This window comes from Equus quagga, chromosome 10, assembly GCF_021613505.1.
Source record: "Equus quagga isolate Etosha38 chromosome 10, UCLA_HA_Equagga_1.0, whole genome shotgun sequence".
In the NCBI taxonomy this organism is placed as follows: Eukaryota; Metazoa; Chordata; class Mammalia; order Perissodactyla; family Equidae; genus Equus; species Equus quagga.
The window spans coordinates 79,235,896-79,255,698 of NC_060276.1; the positions used below are offsets into that span (position 1 = coordinate 79,235,896).

The 19,803-nt window shown below is 48.9% G+C and overlaps 1 protein-coding gene and 1 pseudogene across 4 annotated transcripts in view; one reads left to right on the forward strand and one right to left on the reverse strand.

Moving 5' to 3' along the window:
* IQSEC2 (IQ motif and Sec7 domain ArfGEF 2) overlaps positions 1-6,306 on the reverse strand; it is a 77,689-nt gene extending 71,383 nt beyond the window's left edge. For all 4 annotated transcript variants that reach the window (XM_046673477.1, XM_046673476.1, XM_046673475.1 and 1 more), the window contains exon 1: positions 5,380-6,306. In XM_046673477.1, coding sequence (XP_046529433.1) covers positions 5,380-6,086 — 707 coding nt within the window. In that variant the 5' untranslated portion in view covers positions 6,087-6,306. The remainder of the gene's footprint in view (positions 1-5,379) is intronic.
* Positions 6,307-6,816: 510 nt separating this feature from the next.
* Positions 6,817-8,816, forward strand: LOC124245481 (40S ribosomal protein SA-like; annotated as a pseudogene).
* Positions 8,817-19,803: the final 10,987 nt, after the last annotated feature.

Below are 19,803 nucleotides of genomic sequence, written 5' to 3' on the forward strand. Positions count from 1 at the left end.
CAAAAAGGGGCAAAGTGCTCATTTCAAGGGTCAGGGATAGACCGAGCACTGGGAGGGACCAGTGAAAAAACATGGGAGAGATGACAGGATGGGAGAGGTAACAGCAGGCCTCAGCCTGGGAACTAGATGGAGCAGCCCAGGAGAAGAGAACATCATTAGCAAAGACCTAGAGGCTATTAGAAGGCTGCGTGAGCTAATGTTGGGGCACACAGGCCAGTCTGGCTGTAGCCCGGTCTATGTAAAGGGGACTACGAAAAAAATGAGAAGAGAAAGGCAAGTTGGGGGCAGATCCCAAGAGGACTGTGCATGGCAGGCAGAGGAGTCTGAACATTCTCCTGCAGGCCAAGAGACAGTGAAACCACTGGAGCTCTGCAGAAACCTTGGCCTGGCCGTACCTCATCAGAGGCTTGATGGAGCAAGAGCAGGAGGGGCATCTATTAGGAGACTACGGCAAAAATCCAGGAGGCCATCAGGAGAGGGAGCCTGACTCAAGCAGTGGTCCCCAGAGCTCTGCTGGGGCAAGCCCGGAGCCATGCCTGGAGTATCTTCAACATCTTCATACCCAGCCTGCAGGAGGCAATGGTGTACCATGGGCTCGGGAGCCAGACAGTTCTGGGCCCATGCAGTTGTGTAACCTCAGGCAGGTCACCGCACCTCTCTGATTCTTGTTTCCTCGTCTGAAAAATGAGGATAATAATAACACCCACCTGGAAGGGACTCTGCGAATGAGATAAGAGGCAATACTGCATGGTGGGTAAGAAGGAGGCAGGCAGACTGTGGGGCCTGACCACCTGGAATCCTTTTAGCTCCTTCTCACTTCTGCTGCTTATTCATTGAGTGACCTTGGGGAAGTTAAACAACCTTTCTGGTCCTTAGTTTCCTCATCTGTAAAGCAGATTTAACAACAATATCTACATCAAAGGATTCATGTGAAGACTGAATGAACTAATACATGGAAAGCGCTTAGAACAAATAGTGCGTGGCACACAGTAAATGCAGTTTAAAAAAAATGTTAGCTATTATTACATAAAGCCACATAGGGTGGTGCCTGGCTGAGATTCACTCAGGACACGTGTGGCCTTTTCGCCATGCTCCATGCCTTTACGACACTCCCAGCAAATTCAGAGGCCACAGCAGGCAGGGTGTGGGACAGATGAAAGAGTAGCAGAGAGCAAGCCTGGGTCCAGTTTTACTCCCACCTCGCCCTCCATTGGACACCAGGAGACACCCACTCTCTTCAGAGCTCCCCTCCCGGGTCCTCGACCAGTGGCCTGGCCTGACCTGATCTCTCCTTCGTCTGAAAAACCTCCATTCCTCACCGCCCTTGCTACTCATTTTGTCCTGAGTACCATCGCAATGGGCAGGCCTGGAACCCTGTGTCTCTGGCCAGGGGGAGAGGGGCTCTCCAGCACAGAGAGCACGGTGTTTGCTGAGCCTGGTGGCCCCTTCTGCTCTGTGCACACAGCCAAGAAATGTTTGTGGATGAAAACAACCCCATTCTTGCCCAGGATCTAGACAGAGAAGCAAGACTCCTCTAATTCTCATTCAACTCGACATTATCATTTCCTCCCACACAAGTATAAGGCTTCCAACACAGTAGGGGGACAGTAAATGGTTTTTCCTCCTGGGAAGAAGGAGAGAATCCCCCTGGGAAGAATCCTCAAGACCACAAAGAAGACAGACTTCCCCAGGGCCCCTCCCTGGGCCCACTCTCTCCCTCCCTCCCAGTGCCCTTAGCTCCTGCGGGGAGCACTCTGACACCCCATTGCACACAGGAGACAGGCCAGCAGCCATGTGGTAGATCACACATTGCCCTGGCTGTCAAGAACAGGCTGGCCCCTCTGGTAGCTGTCCCCCAAAGTGAGCCAGCTTGCAGGGCGGGCATGGGCTGGGGGCAGAGTATGCAGTTACCACCAAACCAGCCTTAGCCCCCCACCGCCCACAGTAGAGCCAGAGCTAGGCCCATGCAAAAAGTATGGGAAATGCAGCTCTCTTCAGCGTGGAGCAACTGAGCAGTGGCCCCCAGCACGCCTATAAATCATTCCAGGCACCAGACCTGCAAGGAGGGTCAGGCCAAGATCAACGCCAAAGCACAGCCCTTCTCTAATCATCTGGAGGGAGGCAACAATCCCAAAGAAAAAGACCTGAGCATTGGTGGAGACCAGCAGCTACTGAAAAACAAACAAGCAAAGCCCTCACATACAGAGGACCAGCGGCCAGCAGGAAGTCAGGCCTCATCTGGCTCTATGCTGCACTAGAAAGGCCACACCCAGAGCACAGCAGAAGGCAGCCTGGCATCCAGAAACCTGTCCAGATGAGACAGTGCGGGAGGAGGTGGGAATCCTGGGGGGATGACATGGGTGGGAGTGGACATGACAGCTGCTATCAACCATATAGGGAAAGTTCACAGGACCAGGAGTCTGTCTTATGGGTAGTGTGACCTCTGGTGTGTTGCTTCACTTCCCTGAGCCCTCAGTTTCTTCAGCTGTAAAAATGTGGATTGTGGTGACAGACACACATGGTCATTGGGAGGACTGAATAAGTCCCTAGGCAAAGCGGCCCTCAACAAACGGCAGCTGGGCCTAGGCCCGTCTCTCCCCTCTTCCTCCACCAGAGGGAGCCTGGGGACCAGAAGCGCCCAGCCTGTACCGGCTCTACCTATCCTCCCCCAATGCTGCAGCCTCTGCTGCTAAACTCCCACCCTGCCTGCCCTGGCTTCCAGCAGCAGCCTTCTCACCCACTCCTTACAGACACAGAACAGGCTTGGCACAGGAGTCCCTTGAAGCAGCTGTGGTGGCAGCAATGGCTACTGCATCAACAGGCCCTCCTGACGCCTGGCTGGGAAGGAGAGTGGAAAGGAGGGAGACATAGCCTTCTCCCCTCCCCTGTTGACTCCTCCACTCATCCAAGAGTCATCTCCTTTAGCTCAAATCCTCTAGATACCTAAGGTTCTCCTGGCCTCTCCCAGTTCGTGACCTGGCCAGGTCCCGATGCCAAGAGATTCCTGTGGGTTGGAGAGCTCTAGTGGAAAAACAACAGGCCTCGGAGACAAGTGGACTTGGGTTCTAGTCCCAGCTCCATTAGGAACCAGCAGCATAACCTTGAGCAACGTCCCTCCCCCTTGGAGCCTCAGTTTCCCCATCTCTAAAATGGAGTTGCTAACGCTCACTGCACAGGGCCTGTTGTGAGGACCAAAAAAGGTAAAAATGGATGTGCAAATATTGAATATATGGTTAGGAGAAATTCAAAGTACTATTTAAATCCCCTTATTAATCCAGCAGGAAATGTGAAGCAAGGAAATCCAACAAACAGCCTGGAGGGTGCACAAAAAGAGGGAAGGACCAAGAGGCAGGCTTGCATGGATGGCAGAAGCACAGAGCTCAAGAGCAAACGGGCTCCCAGCCAGCCAAGAGATTCAGACCCAGGTCTGTAGATAGAGAATCTGAGGGTAAGAGAATCCTGGAATTGGGGAAGACTTAGGTCATTTCACTGGGCTTTATACCGATTCAGGAATTATGCTTTCTCCAGCTCTCTCTGACCCCCGCTGAGCCTCTGCTGGACACATTCAGCCAGCCCCCACCCCCACATGGTGCTGCAGATGGCCAGATTGGAAAGTTCTTCCTGATTTACACCAAATTTTCCCACTGCTCCTGGTTCTGCTCCCTGGAGCCACACATAAGGAGGCTGCTTCCTCTATCACTGGCCTGACCACGATAGAAAAGTCTTCTGCAGCCCAAGCTCAAGGACCACAATGCCCATCAAGTCGCCCACTGCCCCCACCCCACCATGGCCCTCTCCTGAAAGGGCCTTGCTTGACTGAGCTGGACCCTTCCTCCAGTATGGGGCCCCAAGCCGCACTCAGGCAGTCCTCCAGGAATCAGTTCCCAGCAGCCCCACCTGGACAGGAGAGCCCATCTCCCTCACCCCAAGACTACTCTGGGGCAGCCCACACCAAAATTCAGCTGAGGGTGCACTGCAGTGGAGCCCAACCGAGCCCTCGAGCTGCAGCTGCTGCTCCTGGGGCGCAGCCATCTCAACCCAGCACCCCAGCCTGCTGCCTCACCACGGGGGAGTTGCAGAGAGCTGTCTCCCAGCAGATTTCCTGAGGCAGAAGGCTTCCCCACCCCCAGCCCAGCCTCCAAGAGACACTCTACTGGTTGTGGCACATGGTAGGACCAGCTGAGCAGTGAGAGAAGGGGGAAGGCTGTCCATTCGCTAGAGGACTTCAGACTTGCTCTGTAGTGTGGCTGGATTAGCCACAGAACCATCAAATCTAAGCAGGAGGGGTCCTCAAAGAGCATTTAAGGCAGACCTTGCCTTTTAGAAAGATATGAGGGAACTGATGGCCTGAGAGAGGAAGGGACTCAGTCAAGGTCACAAAGCCAATCTTCAGCAGAGCTGGAAGGGGAAGCCGGGTCTCCTAACTCCCAGTTCAGCGTTGTCTCCAGTACAGCGGAAGAGAAATCAGGGAGCCTTTAGGGCAGCCCTGTGAGCCTGCGTGCCCTTGACTCTCTCAGCCTGACATTCATCCCAGCCAGCTCACCATGGTATCTGCATGGAAGAAGTGCACCCAGCCCATGGCCCACCAACCCAAGAGATATTGCCAAGGTGTCCCAAATAGGCAGACACACAGACCCTAGAACAGAAACTGGCTCTGATCCAAAAGAGGAAAGATCTGTAGACTTCCCTTTCTGGTACACTGTTTAATTGGGTGGTGTTTTTCTTGGGGGTGGAGAGGGGGTGGTCTTTGAGGAACCAGCCAAGGGTCAGACCTCCATCTTTGCTCCCCCATCTTTGCTCTCCCAGCCAGGATGTACGGCAGTTCTCCTCAGACGGATGTCTCAACCTCCAGCAGGCGTTCTGGCCCCCACCCGCCTCCCTGGGAAAGGATGGAGCTGAGGCAGCCGGAGGAGACAAGATCAGGCCTGCACTAAGGACCTACAGAAGAGACCCGAATAGGCCAAAAAAAAAAAAAAAAAGTGGGGGGAGGGCTTTCTTTCCCTTGGGGGTCTGACTTGACAACATCGCAGACAATAAAAATCCCAACCAGCATATTCAAAATAAATAAGTAAAAGAAAAACCATCTTCTGGCAAGGATACAGCTAGGGGGTGAAGGAAGTGGAGGGGGTGATGACCACTCTAGGCCCTCACTGGCCACGGTTTTGAGAAAGAAGAGACGCCTGCACTCATCCGACCAGCCCCGTCTGGGGTGACTAGAGAAGGGGTGTCGCTGCATGAGGGGGACCTGGCTTCTCCTGACAGGCTGGGACAGGAGAAAAGGACATGGAATCAGACACTGGCTTCTTACTTTACCAGGCGGACAAGTTGGAGAGGGAACTAGAGGGGAAGAGCCGGGGGGTACAAACACACGTTCCTTACTTTCTCTGGAGGGTTGTGGCCGGACTGGTGCTGGTACTGGTGCTGTGACCACCGCCGGCCCCGGGGCTGGAACTCCTGGATGCGCCACGGCTCAGCTGGCCCCGCTCCCGCGGTGGCCGGGGCCCCACGCCCACCGCCGCCGAATAGCCAGCTTCCTTCTCTCGGCCCGGGTGCGCTGGCCCGGCCTCCCGCCCGCCACGCTCACGACCCAGGGCTGGGTTCTCGTGGTGCAGGTGGCACTGGGCAACGTCGCGTTCGCGGGCTGGGTAACCGCTAGTGTCCTGGAGCGGGTATGAGGCGTCCCGCTCCTTGTCCCGATACACAGCCTCTCGGTTCTGGTAGGCGCCTTCCCGGTTCGGGTAGCCCACGTCCCGGGCCGCCTGGTGGAACTGGCTCTCCCGCAGCTCGCGGTGGTGGAACTGGGTCTCGCGCAGGTTCTGATACTGGCTCTCGCGGCCGGGGCTATCCCGCGCGCCGTGGGGGTCCCGGTGCAGCTCCCCGCGGTGCAGCTGGCTCTCCTCCCTCAGGTCTCGGTTCTCCTGGGTGAGCTGGTCCAGCTGGCCCTCCAGCTCTTCGATGCGCCGACGCTGGGTCTCCAGCAGCTGCTGCTGGCTCTCGATGATGTTGTTCAGCTCCAGCAGATACTCCACCGCCCGGTTGGGGCTCTCTGATCCCGGACCGCCCGGGGGCCCCGACCCCGCCTCCATTCTGGCGGCCCAGGGGCAGGGGAACGGGCAAGAGAGCCCAGTCCCCGCTCGCTCACGGCGCCACCCTCCCCCGGGCCCAGCCGGGGGAGGGGGCCGGCGGGACGCGAGGGCACGCACCGGGCTCGAGGGCCCGGGGGCCCGGGGGGGCCCGGGAGACAGCGCTGGGGCCGGCGGCACCGGTAGCAGGAGCTGAGGCTGCGGCTGCCGCTACCGCTGCCGCCGCCGCCACCACCACCGCCACGGCTAGGGAGGACGCTGCCCACGGCGCTCCGCCCGCTGCGGAGTCACTGCGCAGCGCGGCCGCGCGGGACCGCCCCGGCCGCTGGCCCGCCCCCCCGCCCCCGCCCCCACCCTGCTCGTCCAGGCCGCCCCCGCGTGCCCCACCTGCAGCTGCCACCCGCACCCGAAGCCCGACCCGCCTCGAGGCACCCAGGCCAAGCCAGGCCTAGTCCCATCAGGAACTGTCAGAGATCTCTCCATTCCATCAGTCCCGGTCCTCACTTAATGCAGCCTAACGAAGCCCTCTATCCCAATCCATTCCCATGTCCCTCGGGTCCGCCAGGCCCAAGATCTTCACCGAAGACATCCCAGGAACCCCCATGCCAGGGAGACCCCAGGTTCAGGCATTCCACGGACTCCCCATTCCCTGAGTCTGCCAAGCCCAGTATCAGATTCCCCATCCCATCCAACGCCTGGACCTATCTCAGGCGACCACCCCCCAGCCCATGTCATGGGCAGTCGCTGGATCTCTCATCCTAGCCGGTCTCTGGACCATCTCCCCATCCCAGCCAGGCCTGTGTCCCTCCAGCCCAGCCAGTCCCCATCTCCCCCATCCCAGGCAGACCCTGGTACACTGCACCCCCCACACACAACATCACAGGCATCCCTTACTCCAGCCGCCCCTAAACTCTCATCCAAGCCAATGCCCAGTTCCCCTATCCCAGCCCACCCCAGGATCCCACGGGTTAGCCAGTTCCTTGTCCTCCAACCAAGGCAGTCCCAGGATCTCCCATCCCAGCAAGCCCTGGGACTCCCCATGGCAGCCAATCTCAGGATCAAAGCTCCATTCCTTCATTCAACCCTCATTTTCTGCTCTCCTTTGGAAATGCTCTCCTTCTTTCAGTCCATCATCTCCATCCAATGAAACTATACCCAGCCTTCAAGACTTAAATGCCACCATGCCAAAGCCAGCTCCGATTTCCCCAGCCAGAAGTGCTCGCTTTCTCTCTCCTCTTGACTTCCTACTGCATTTCCCCTACACCTTTCTTGTGGCACTTGTGGGACAAGTGGAACTCTGCTTCATAGCACATTCATTTGTGTTCTTGTTTTATGTCCTCCGCCAGATGAGTTCCTTAAAGCCAGAAACATGTTGTCACTCATCTTTGTGGGCAGGTTGGGGTAGAGGAGAAGGTACGAGTTTTACCATCACACAAAACTAGATTTAAATTCCATCTTCTCCTTTCTGAACTTCCATTTCCCTATCAATAACACCTACCTCACAGAGGTGGTCTTGGAAAAAAGCATGCAAAAACATTTAACACAGAAGAGATAACCCACAGTATGGGAGGTAATATTTGCAAATGATATATCTAAGGGCTTTGTGTCCAGAATATGTAAAGAACTCTCACAGGTCAACAAAAAAGACAACTCAATTTTTTTTAATGGGCAAAGGGTTTAAATAGACATTTCTCCAAAGAAGATGTACAAATGACCAATAAGCACATGAAAGGATGCTCAATATCATTAGCCGCCACGGAAATGCAGATCAAAACCACACAAGCTTTCCGTGCTACCCATAAGGCATTGTTCTGAGTTCCCATCATAACTTAAAGAGGAACTTTTACAGTGTCCGGAGCCCCTGATGTCTTGCAGGTGAAAAAGGAGGATGTACTTAAATTCCTTGCAGCTGAGAACCACTTAGGTGGCACCAACCTTGACTTCCAAATGGAACAGTGCATCTACATAAGGAAAAGTGATGGCATCTACATAATAAATCTGAAGAGAACCTGGGAGAAGCTTCTGCTATGGCTTGTGCCATTGTCGCCATTGAAAACCTGGCTGATGTTAGTGTCATGTCCTCCAGAAATACTAGCCAGCGAGCTGTGCTGAAGTGTGCTGCTGCCATCAAGGCCACTCCCATTCCTGGCCCCTTCACTCCTGGAACCTTCACTAACCAGATCTAGGACACCTTCAGGGAGCCACGACTTCTGGTGGTTACTGATCCCAGGGCTAACCACTGGCCTCACACAGAGATGTCTTATGTTAACCTGCCTACCATGCCTCTGTGTAACACAGATTCTCCTCTGTGCCACGTGGACTTTGCCTTCCCATGCAACAAAAAGGGAGCCCACTCAGTGGGTCTGATGTGGTGTACGCTGGCCTGGGAAGTTCTGCGCATGTGTGGCACCATCTCCCATGAGCATCTATGGGAGGTCATGTCTGATCTCTACTTCTACAAAGATCTGAAGAGACTGAAAAGGAAGAGCAGCTGCTGCAGCAAAGGTTGTGACCAAGGAGGAATTTCAGGGTGAATGGACTTCTTCAGCTCCTGAGTTTACTGCTGCTAAACTCGAGGTCGCAGACTGGTCTGAAAGCATGCAGGTGCCCTCTGTGCCTATCCAGCATTTCCCTGCTGAAGACTGGAGTGCTCAGCCTGCCACTGAAGACTGGTCTGCAGCTCCCACCACTCAGGTCGCTGAGTGGGTAGGAATGACCACTGAGTGGTCTTAAGCTGTTCTTCCACAGGCTCTTAAACAGAAAATGGAAATAGGGTTGTTGAAAAATAAACATCGGCTTCTTAAAACACACGCACGCACACACACACACACACACACACTGAGATACCTCTTCACACCCACTATGATAACTAAAATAAAATGGACAGACAAAGAGAAATATTGACGAGCATGTGGAGAAACTGGAACCCTCATTCATTGCTGGTGAGAATGTAAAATGGTGCAGTCACTTTGGAAAACAGCTTGGAAGTTTCTCAAAATGTTAAACATAGAGTTAACATGTGACCCAGGAATTCCACTCCCACGTATGTGCCCAAGAAAAATGAAAACATACGTCCACACAAAGACTTGTATATGAATGTTCATAGAAGCATTATTCATAATATCTAAAAAGTAGAAACAACTGAATGTTCGTCTATCGATAAATGGGTAAACAAAATGTGGTATAGCCACACAATGGAATATTATTCAGCCGTGAAAAGGAATGACATACTGATACATCCTAAAACATGGGTGAACCTCAAAAACATTATGCTGAAAGAGATACAAAGGGTCAGATATTGTATGATTCCATTTATATGAAATTTCAGAATAGGCAAATCCATAGAGATAAAAAGTAGAGTAATCGTTGCCAGGGGTTGGGGCATGGGTTGGGGAAAGGGGAGTAACTGCTAATGGGTATGGGGTTTTTTGGAGGGAGAATGAAAATGTTCTAAAATTAGATTGCAGTGATGCTTGCACAGCCCTGTTAATTAAAAACTACTGAATTGTACATTTTAAAATGGGGAATTTTATGATATGTCAATTATATCTGGATAAAGCCAGTTTGTTTTTTTTTTAAAAAAAACACCTTGCCCAGAGTCTAGCACATAACAGCAACTACACAGTAATGAATAACATGTCTTTGGTGCTTACCATGTTCTGGGCACTGTGCTAAACACTTTACACGTACAAACACACTTACCTCCATCTTACGGGTGAAGCAAGTGAAACCCAGAGTTTGAATGATCTGCCCAGGGTCACACAGAGGCATAGCCAAGATGCTCAGATGTTTCCTTCTCACTTCTTTGTACCTTTCCTCAGTACCTTGTACAAAATAGGTGCTCTATAAGTGTTTAATTAATATATCCATCAAATACTTCTATTCATCCAGTGAACATTTACAGAGCACTCATTATGTTCTAGGCAATACCTGCATTCCCATCTTTATCCCTGCTTCTCTCATTCAGATTCCCTGTGGGGCAGAGGGCAGATAGGTACAAATATTCATTCACAAAATATTTCTTGAGTGTCAACTATGTGTCAAGCACTGTTCCAGACACTGAGGATATAGCAATGAGCTAAATAGACAACAGTCCCTAACCTCAGAGAGCTGACATTCTAGTAGGAGAGAGAGACAATATATAAATAGAACATAGAGAGCGTGTTGGATGGTGTACTGGGTTGAATAGTATCCCCAAATCTTGATATTCACTCTGTGAATATGACCTTATTTGGAAAGAAGTTTCTTTGCAGATGTAACCAAGTTAAGGTGAGGTCATAATCTATTAGTGTGAGTCCTAATCCAATGACTGGTGTCATTATGAGGGAAATTTGGACACACACACACGGAGAACACCATGTAAATATGGAGGCGGAGATTGGAGTCTACAAGCCAAGGAATGCCAGGGGTTGCTGGCAACCCCCAGAAGCCAGGAAGAGGCAAGGAAGGATTCTTCCTTAGAGCTTTCAGAGGGAACACGGCCCTGCCAACAGTTGATTCCGGACTTGTAGCCCCCAGAACTGTGAGAGAATAAATCTCTGTTGTTTTAAGCCACCCAGTTTGTGGTACTTTATTACGGCAGCCCTTCAACATCAGCACAGATGGTGCTCTGGAGAAAGACACAGCAGGGAAGGATGATGGAGAGCTCTGGGTGAATCAGACATAGCCTGTGCCCTCAGGAAGCTCCCAGTCTAGTCAGAGAGCTACAACCACAAGTCACAAACAAGACTAACAAGACAGAATGTGCAAAGTGCTGGAATGGAGGCACCAGGACTGGGGTGCTTGGAGGTCTCTATGGATGGGAAAGTATTGGAGCCGAGCTTAGGGTTTCAATAGGTAGAAGTGATAGGCTGAGAAATACCTGTTGAAGGGAGCCACATGCAGTGGGAGGAAAGGAACAGAGTCAGGAAAACAATGTGTGTTTAGGGAACCACATGTAATTTGGTTGAAGAGAGCATGAGAGATGCACGTGTGTGTGTGTGTGTGTGTGTGTGTGTTGTAAGGGATAGGAGGGGATGGAAAGGTATGGCTTGATTCAGCTTCGAGAAGACTCCATTGCCAAACTGGAGCATCTGGACCTTCTCTTATATGCAATGAAAAGTCATGGAAAGTTTTTGAGCGGGAGAGTAACATGGTAGGAGGGGAGGGGGTCCACATGGATATTGTATGCACCAAATGTTACATATTACAAGGTGAGTTTTGTATTGATTTGTTGTTGTTCAGCAGAGACTGTGGCACTGCCTTCTTTTCCTGCCTGCTGCCTCCCGGAGCCATTTCCCAGAAGCCTCAGTCCCTGGTGTGATTGCTCCAACTCCCCTTACCCTAGGGCCAGCTTTGCCAAGGAATGCGAAGCTAGAGCAGGAAAGAACTCTGAAAACGACATCTCACCACTGCCAGTATCCAGTCAACAAGAACTCGTCATGATAATGAGAGCCATGAAATGTTTTCCTCAGATGCAAAGGTGGCATCTGTTCAACTTGGGTTTTCCTATTGGATTCTCACAGCTCTATCCATAAGCAGATCTTCTGATATATCTATTAGCTGCCAGAGAGAAGATGGGAAAATCAAAATTTAAAAAAAATCATTACTCTTTCCCTCAAGGAGTTTACAGTCCAGAATATCAGAGCTGAAGTGACCTTTTTTTCAGATGAGTACACTGAGGAACAGAGATAAATGATTTGCACGATTGCTGTATGACCATTAGACTGCAATTCCTTACTTGGGCTATTTCCTGAGGTCTGGTGTTCCACAGAGTCTTAAGATTGCAGGCTTTAAAGAGCAGAACGGTAGGAAAGTGACCATCTGTGAGGAACATAGCAGAAGGAAAAGGGAAGCAAAAAGGAAGACTCTCATCTCTGTGGAGATCCCTAAAGAGATAGTGGTGCTTAAAACTAAGACAGCATTTGGCTAATTAATTATCCTTCCAGCCCCCTTCCCCCTAGTGGGGGAAGGGGGAAGACGTAACCAAAGTACCTGTCAGTCTTGAGCAGTCTCACAGAAAGGAATCCTAATAGGCTAGTCTAGAGTTTCATTTTAAGAAAAATTTGTAAGCTTGATCCTGTCAGAACATAAAACCACATAACCCTATGTGTTTCCAATTTTGTCCTAGCTGCCATAAAACTTCGAGCCAAATTCAAAGTCCAATTATAATCCAGTTCATTTTAGGTACCTGGCAACATCTATTCCTGCTTCCTTTACATGGGCTCTGGTCTGTTTTCTTCCACAATTTAATCCCCAATTGTCTTTCTTTCATGTTGTAACTGATGAGTTGCCTAACATCAGTTTAAGGCAGGTGAAATATAAATCTTACATAAACTAAACTATATTTACAGATGCTAAGGGGATTTGAACCAATGAAGAACATTTGAAGGAACAGATGATATTTGGTATAGAGGAGAGTAGACTTCTGAAGACATGATTATTAGCTTCAAATATCCAATAGGCTATCATGGGGGCGATGTAATGGAATTATTCTGCTTAGTTTCAAAGGGCACAGGCAGAAGCAATGGGTGAAAATTACAGGGAGATAGATTACCAGAGGGAAGAAACTTCTCACAGGCAAAGCTTAATGAAGATGGTGAGTTCACCGTCATTGGAGGTGTTCAAATAGTGGCTGCACGGCCTCATTTGGAGGGTCTGTTGCATAGAGAATATAAACACTGGATGGAGAGGTTGGATAAGATGATTGTAAAGGCCCTTTCCAGCCCTGATATATGCAAAACACAGTCCTAGATGTAGAAAAGAAGACTGAGGAGGGGGGGTATTTGGGGAGAGGGGACTGGAAAGAAAGAAACAAAAGTTCATTGAATGCTGGAACATTCTAGCAAAAAGCAGTAAGCCCTAACTGCTCCTGAGACCCTTGTAAAAGGAAAGGTCCATAAACAGAACCCAAGCCTGCATTTCCCCAGTCCTATGCCATGTGACTGCCATAGGGCAGGAGAAATAGAAGAATCAGCTCCATTGGTCCCTCTACCATCTAACCAGCCATCATTTGAGGAAAAGCAAGTCAAGACCGTTAGAGCTGGAAGGGGCCTTAGAGATTCTGTCGTCCCAATCCCTCATTTTAGGACTGGATAGAAAGAGGCACAGAGAGTGGAAGGGGCCTGTCTACCTGTCAGCCACTTCACCCGGCCATGTGCTGCTGAAGGGCACAGACAGTTTTGTTTACCTTTCAATCCCCCAGTGGGGCCTGGCCCCAGGTCCTTGCGCATGGTGGGCGCACAGTAAGCAGTTGGAAAATTGAGTTGAATTGCCCAGAAAAAAGTAGAAGCTAAGTCTTTTGACCCCCAGCCTATGATGCTTCCCATGACAAAATGTCATACAATTCAATTCAGCAGACATTTATTTGGCATCTGTGTGTGCCAGCCCTGGAGCTATAGGAAGAGATGAAAAAGAGGCTGGGCCCTCGAGGAACAAATGGCTCCTCCTGGGAGCTGAGCTCTTCCCCTCTCGGGGCCTGCACAACTGCTGTTCTTTTGGCATGGAAAGCTCTTTTCACTGCCTTTGCCTACTTACCACCTATTCATCTTCAGATCTCAGTTCAAATGTCCGTTCATCAGCGGCACCTTCTCTCACTCCCGAAAGAGGCAGATCCCCCTCATACATGCTCTCAGCGAGCCCTTCTCCTTCCTCAGACCTCACAAGTGTGTAATTACATGTTGCTTTGTGCAGTTCTTTGTTTGCTTCCCTCCTGCCTCCCTCACTAGACTGTTAGCTCTACAAGGGCAGGCACCCTGTCTGTTTTGCTCCCACTGTACCGTGGGTTTGGCAAAAAGCCTGGAACATGGTAAGTAAGCAATAAGCAATCCATGTTTGTCGAATGCACGAATCAACAATTTGATGGGATATATAGATAGATCAGTTATAACTACAATTCACTGTGATAAGGGGTATAAGGTAATACAGAAATCAATTCTTTGTGAAGGAGGAAGCTGGCTCCTGTATCAATGGAGCTGGCCTTGTAGAATGCATACACCTCCAGACAATCAAAGCTTGGGACGAACAGCATAGCCTTGTGAAAGTGTCTGTTATGTTCAGACAAACCAAAGCTACGTGTCAGCATCCCTCTATTTCCCCATTCCCCTGAGAAGCAGGCTCCTTCTGCCACGATGGGATAGACTGGGCATCTGAGTGCTGATCGGGATTTGAGCACAACTGGCAAAATCAGACCACGTGGGGCTGGCAAGGCCAAAAGGAAGCTCCTGGGATTTGAGACCCACAGATCTCTCTGTTCCTCAGTGTTCTCCTCTACAGGAGAAAGTCCCAGAGCTCCTGGAATGAGGGGACAGTTCTGCACCTTTTGGGTAAGGATAAGGCCTCCTCCCAGGCATAAGAGAGTGTTGCCCTCTAGTGATAATAACAATACTAACAACGCTAAGTAGTGGATGTGGTCCTTGCTAGGGTGACCAACCATCCTGGTTTGCCCAGGATTGTTTCAGCACTGAAGTTCTGCTTCCCAGGGAACCTCTGAGTCCCAGTCAAACTGGGATAGTTGGTCATCCTACCCCTTTATGGTGTTCAATGCACTCCAAGTACACACGATTTCATTTAATGGCTTATAACTCCCAAGGCCAGGAATCAGGATTCAGGCCCCACAGATCTGTAGAGCTTTAGAGATACAGCCTGTTTTCCAGATGAGGAAAGAAAGCCCAAGAGAAGGGACGTAACTTCCTTGTTCAACATCACATTACAAATTAATGGTAGAACCGGGATCACCATCTAGGCATCTAGACCCACAGCCTCACACTCTTTGCCCCTGTCTGGCATGCTCTTGCCTACTCTGTCAGTTTTTCTAGGTCCCACATCCTCTAGGAAGCAGTCCCTAAACTACCCGCCCCTTAATCCTTTCAGAAACCTGCTCCCTTTGAAAGCCTAAAACACTTTTTCATCACTTAGCATGTGCTATAGGTATACTGGGTGTTTCTTTAATCATTTAAATGTATAACTAGAAAAAAGGGAAAGCTCCTTGGCCCCCACCCCCAGGCCCCCAGAGGTACTGGGGAGGGGAGCAACCTCCGGGCAGGAGAGTCTCAGGTGTGCCCATAGTTTGTCCAGAGCCTTGGGGAAAGGGCATTTGGCATTGCAGAGCAAGGCAAGAAGCAGAGAGAGGCTTTTGCAATCACCAGGCAAGATGGATTTGAGAGGCAAAAGCTGAGCAGAGGTGAGAAGGCATCCCTGCGGCCTCAAGAGGAAAGGAGAGAGAATGAGAGCCTTCCTTGCCCCAGTGATACCACCAAGGAATGAGTCCTAGTTTTCTTGCTACCAGGATTGTAATGTCCTTCTCTGCTCCCCTGGTCCCTGAGAAGGACCCCCCAAATCAGCTCTTGCCTCTCCCCTCCACTGAGACAAATTTGCAAACTCCCACATCTCTGTGGAAACGGCAGAGAGCAAGAGAGAAGAAAAAAGGAGAAAAATCCACCCACATGCCAACAAATTGGAAAAAAAATAACCCAGGCCTTGTCTCCCTCAGCTGTTGGCTTACTGCTCCCTCCCACTGTGGCGGCTGCTCCTGCCTCCCGGACAGGGACCTGGCTCTGTGCAGCCTCCTTTCCCATCCGGAGCTGGCTTTTGTCAATACCCCACCCTCATCTCCAGCTATGAGAGGGAGGGTCCTGGATCCCAGGGGTAGGAAAGCTGGAAGGAAGGACTGACAGAGTCACCAAATGCTTGTGGAGAACCACAGACTCAGTCCCCATCACTGTCCCCAAAACCATGCAGGGGACTTTCCTCCCATCTCAGGGAAAGAAGTCAAGGAGCTCTCCTCTTTCAGGCAACTTCTCCCTCAGGTACTATCCCCTGCCCATTCCCTCTGCTGCCTATCCCTACCGTTTCATTTTTATGCTCTGTTTTCAGTCTAACTCTCTCTACTCCAATCATTTTGTTCCCTATCCTTTCTTCGCCTTCTGTCCCAGTTCAGGGCACCATATATTTTTAAAAAACAAAAGAAAGTGTGTTAATAGGAAAGGAAGGCTCTGGAAATCATCACTATTAGGAACTGTTGAGGAAAATAGAGATGTTTAGCCTGCAGGAGAAAGGATATGGCCTCATAGAATCATGGAAAGAAGGAGCCACAAGCCCTTTTTTTGATAACCTTGTCCAATCCTTCATTTTATAGATGAGGTGACTGAGGTCCAGAAAGGGAAGACGACCTGGGCTGTCATGCAAAAGAGGGGACAGCCTTGGTCTGTGGGCCTCCAGGAAACAGGAGGACCAGTGGGTAAAAGATATGAGAAGGTAGATTTAAATGACAGTTTTGTTTCTTCTTTCCGAATCCTCATTCTTGTTATTCCATTTCCTTGTCTTACTGTGCAGGATCTCCAGTTCAATGCTGAACAAAAGGAGCAATAATGGGCATCCCTGTCTTGTTACTCACCTTGAAGGGAAAGTTTCAATGTTTCACCATTATATGTGTTTGCTCTAGGATTTTAGAGGATGCTTTTTTATCAGGTTAAGGAACTTCCCTCTTATTCCTAGGATGCTAAGAACATTTTTACATCACTAACAGGTGTTAAACTTTATCAAAGGCGTCCTCAGCATCTTTTGTAATGATCATAAGGGTTTTTTCCTCTTCTAATCTGTTTATATGGTCAAGAATTCAGTATTTAGTTCAAGAGAAAGATGGACTTTCTAACATACAAAATCATTCAAAGAGGCACTGGCTACCTCATAGATCAAAGTAGTCAGCTCCAAGTCACTGGAAATGTTCAAGCAAAAGCACAGCCATTCAATAAATATGTAGGTGCCAGGTGTTGTTCTAGGTGCCGGAGACTTAGTGGTGAAGAGGGTCCCTGCTCTCCTGGAGCTCACACTTTAGAAGAAAGATGACTGACACAAACAAGCAAACAAATACACTAATAAGATAATTTCAAAAAGTCAAAAAGTCAATGAAAACAAAGAAAAAACAGTACAAAGATAGTGTGACTGGGTGGGGATGGGGAGCAAGATTAAATAGAGTAGTCAGGGAAGGTCTCTCCAAGGGCGTGGCGATTGAAGCAAGATTGAATGACAAGATCTTCTTTCATGAAGATCCAGAGGCATGGCATCCCAGACAGGGTGAAACACAAGGGCAAAAGTCCTAGGGTGGGAGTGAGTTTGGTGTATTCAAGGGACTTCAGGAAGAAGTCTGACTGGAGAGAGCAAGAGGGACGGGTACTAGATGAGGCAGGAAAGAAGTTCTGGGGCAAGACTGGGTAGGGCCATGTCAGCCATGGGAGGCTGTTTAGATTTTAGTCTAGACACAATGAAAAGCCATTGGAGGGTTTTGAGCTGGGAGTGACATGGCCTATGATCACTCTGTCTGATGTGCGGAGAACAGATTAGAGTGGGGGCAAAACTGGAAACAGGTAGACCAGTTAGGAGGGTATTTATGAGACCACTTAGGAGGTCCAGGCAAGAGACTATGACTGCTTGGGCAAGGAGGGTGATGGTGGAAAAAGATAAGCGGACAGATTTGGAATATGCTTTTACCTGAACGGTACTATCAATCAATTTGACCTCATTGGCATTTATGGACTACTCCATTCAACAACAACATAATGCACATTCTTCTCAAGCTTGCAGGTAACATTCACGAAGATGGACCATATTCTGGGCCATAAAACACATCTTAACATGTTTAAAAGAATAGGCATCAGACAAAGTATGCCCTCCAACCGCAGTGGAGTTACACTAGAAATCAGTAACAGAAAAATTGCTGTGAAACCCCCAAATATTTAGAAATTAAACCACACATTTCTAAATAACACATGGGTCAAAGAAGAAGTCATGAGAGAAATTATAAAATATTTTGAGTTAAATGAAAATGAAAATACAATTTATCAAAATTTCTGGGGTTGTAGAAAATCTCAAACAATCTACAAAAAAGAAATCTCCTATCACTAAAAAGAAAGTATAACAAGGTCACAGGATACGAGGTCAATACATAAAAATCAATTGCTTTTCTGTATACCGGCAATGAACAATTAGAACTTGAAATTTAAAAAATGCTAGTTATAATAGCAACAGAATAGTGAAATATTTAGGTGTAAATGTAACAAAATATGTACGGGATCTGAAGGTGAAAAAGTACAAAATACCGATGAAAGAAATCAAAAGAGATCTAAATAAATAAAGATATATTCCATGTGCATGGATAAGAAGACTCAATAATGTTAAGATGTCAATCCTTCCCAACTTAATGTATATATTCAACATAATTTCAGTCAAAATACCAGCTAGTTATATTGTAGACACAGACGAAATCATTCTAAAGTTTATATGGAAAACCAAAAGACCTAGAATAACTAAAACAATATTGAAGAAAAGAATAAAGTTGGAGGATTCACACTACCTGGTGTCAAGAGAGCTACAGTACTATAAAGCTACAGTACACAAAACAGTGGTATTAAAGAAAGAAGAGACATATAGATCAATGGAACAAAATGGAATATATTTTGAGGCAGAGCCAGCAGAACTAGTTGGTAGATGTACAGGGTGAGGAAAAGAAAGGAATCAGGAAGGACTATCTTACTAGATGGGAAGACGATTGGGTTAGGTACCTTCTAAAATTTCTTCCAAACTTTAAATTTTAATCAAAGATTGTGTGGTCTGTGATTCCTTGACCTGCCCCACATAAGTCTCCTAACTCACTACAGTTATACTTGGAGCTGAGGTCTCCCTACTTTCCGATCCCACACCTCCAAACTGAGGGCCCCTACTCCCCTTTCCTCTTCTGTGGAGGGGATGTTGGAAGCTCTCTGCAAGCAAGATCCAATGAGCAGAGTGAATGCTGCCTCTAGTCTTGGTTTTAAAAGACTTCAAGCTATGTGTGTCAGAGACCCTTTAATTAGTGTGTTAATGAAGCATTAGAGAGAATATGAGGAAAAGAGAGGAAAAGAGAAAAAGAATGGAGAAAAGGGAAAAGGAGAAGATGAAGAAGAAGGGGAGATGGGGGAGGGGAGGAAAAGGGACAGAATAAATGATCTGTTGGCAGAAAGAGGGGAGAGGAGCAGGCCATGATGGCACACAGGAGTCCCCTGGGGCAGAGTGCATCCAGCCCTGCTAGCCTCAGTCCCTGTCCTCAGCAAGATCCCCTCCTTATTTGAGGCCCTAAGAGAGCTGAGAGACTGTTAATGGAGAAATAGTCCTTTAAAGTGACTACATCTGTTCAGAGTTGGGGGAGGGGGCGGGTGGGTGAAGAGAAATGGATGGAGTTAGAGCAATGTGCTCAAACTTTTGTTGAGTCAGACATCTGTCTGAGAACATAAGCTATGGCCTGCATACTCCCCTCAGAAAAATGCTAATACACACAATCGTGACAAATTTTGCCTACCATTCAGCATGCTCATGGATTCTCTGAAACCCTCCACGAACCCCTATGTAGAATCTGAATGAGAGAATATTTCAGAGGCAAAAATCAATATGATTAGTGAATGCATTGCATGCGGTAGTTAACAGAGTGAGTCAAAGAGGAAGCCTGGGTTTATGGCTGAGGTGGCTGAGTGGATGATGGAACGATTCACCGAGACAGAGAACACCCAAAGAAGAACAGGTTTCAGGGGAAAAACACTGAATTCAACTTTGGACCTGCTGAGTTTTAAGTGTCTGTGGGATATCCAAGGGGAGATATTTGGGAGGCAGTTGGATATATAGATTTGAAACTGAGGAAAGAAATCTAGGCAGGAGCTATAGAGTTGGGAGCCATCAGCATGGAGATGGTTTTTAAAGCCATAGGAATGGATGA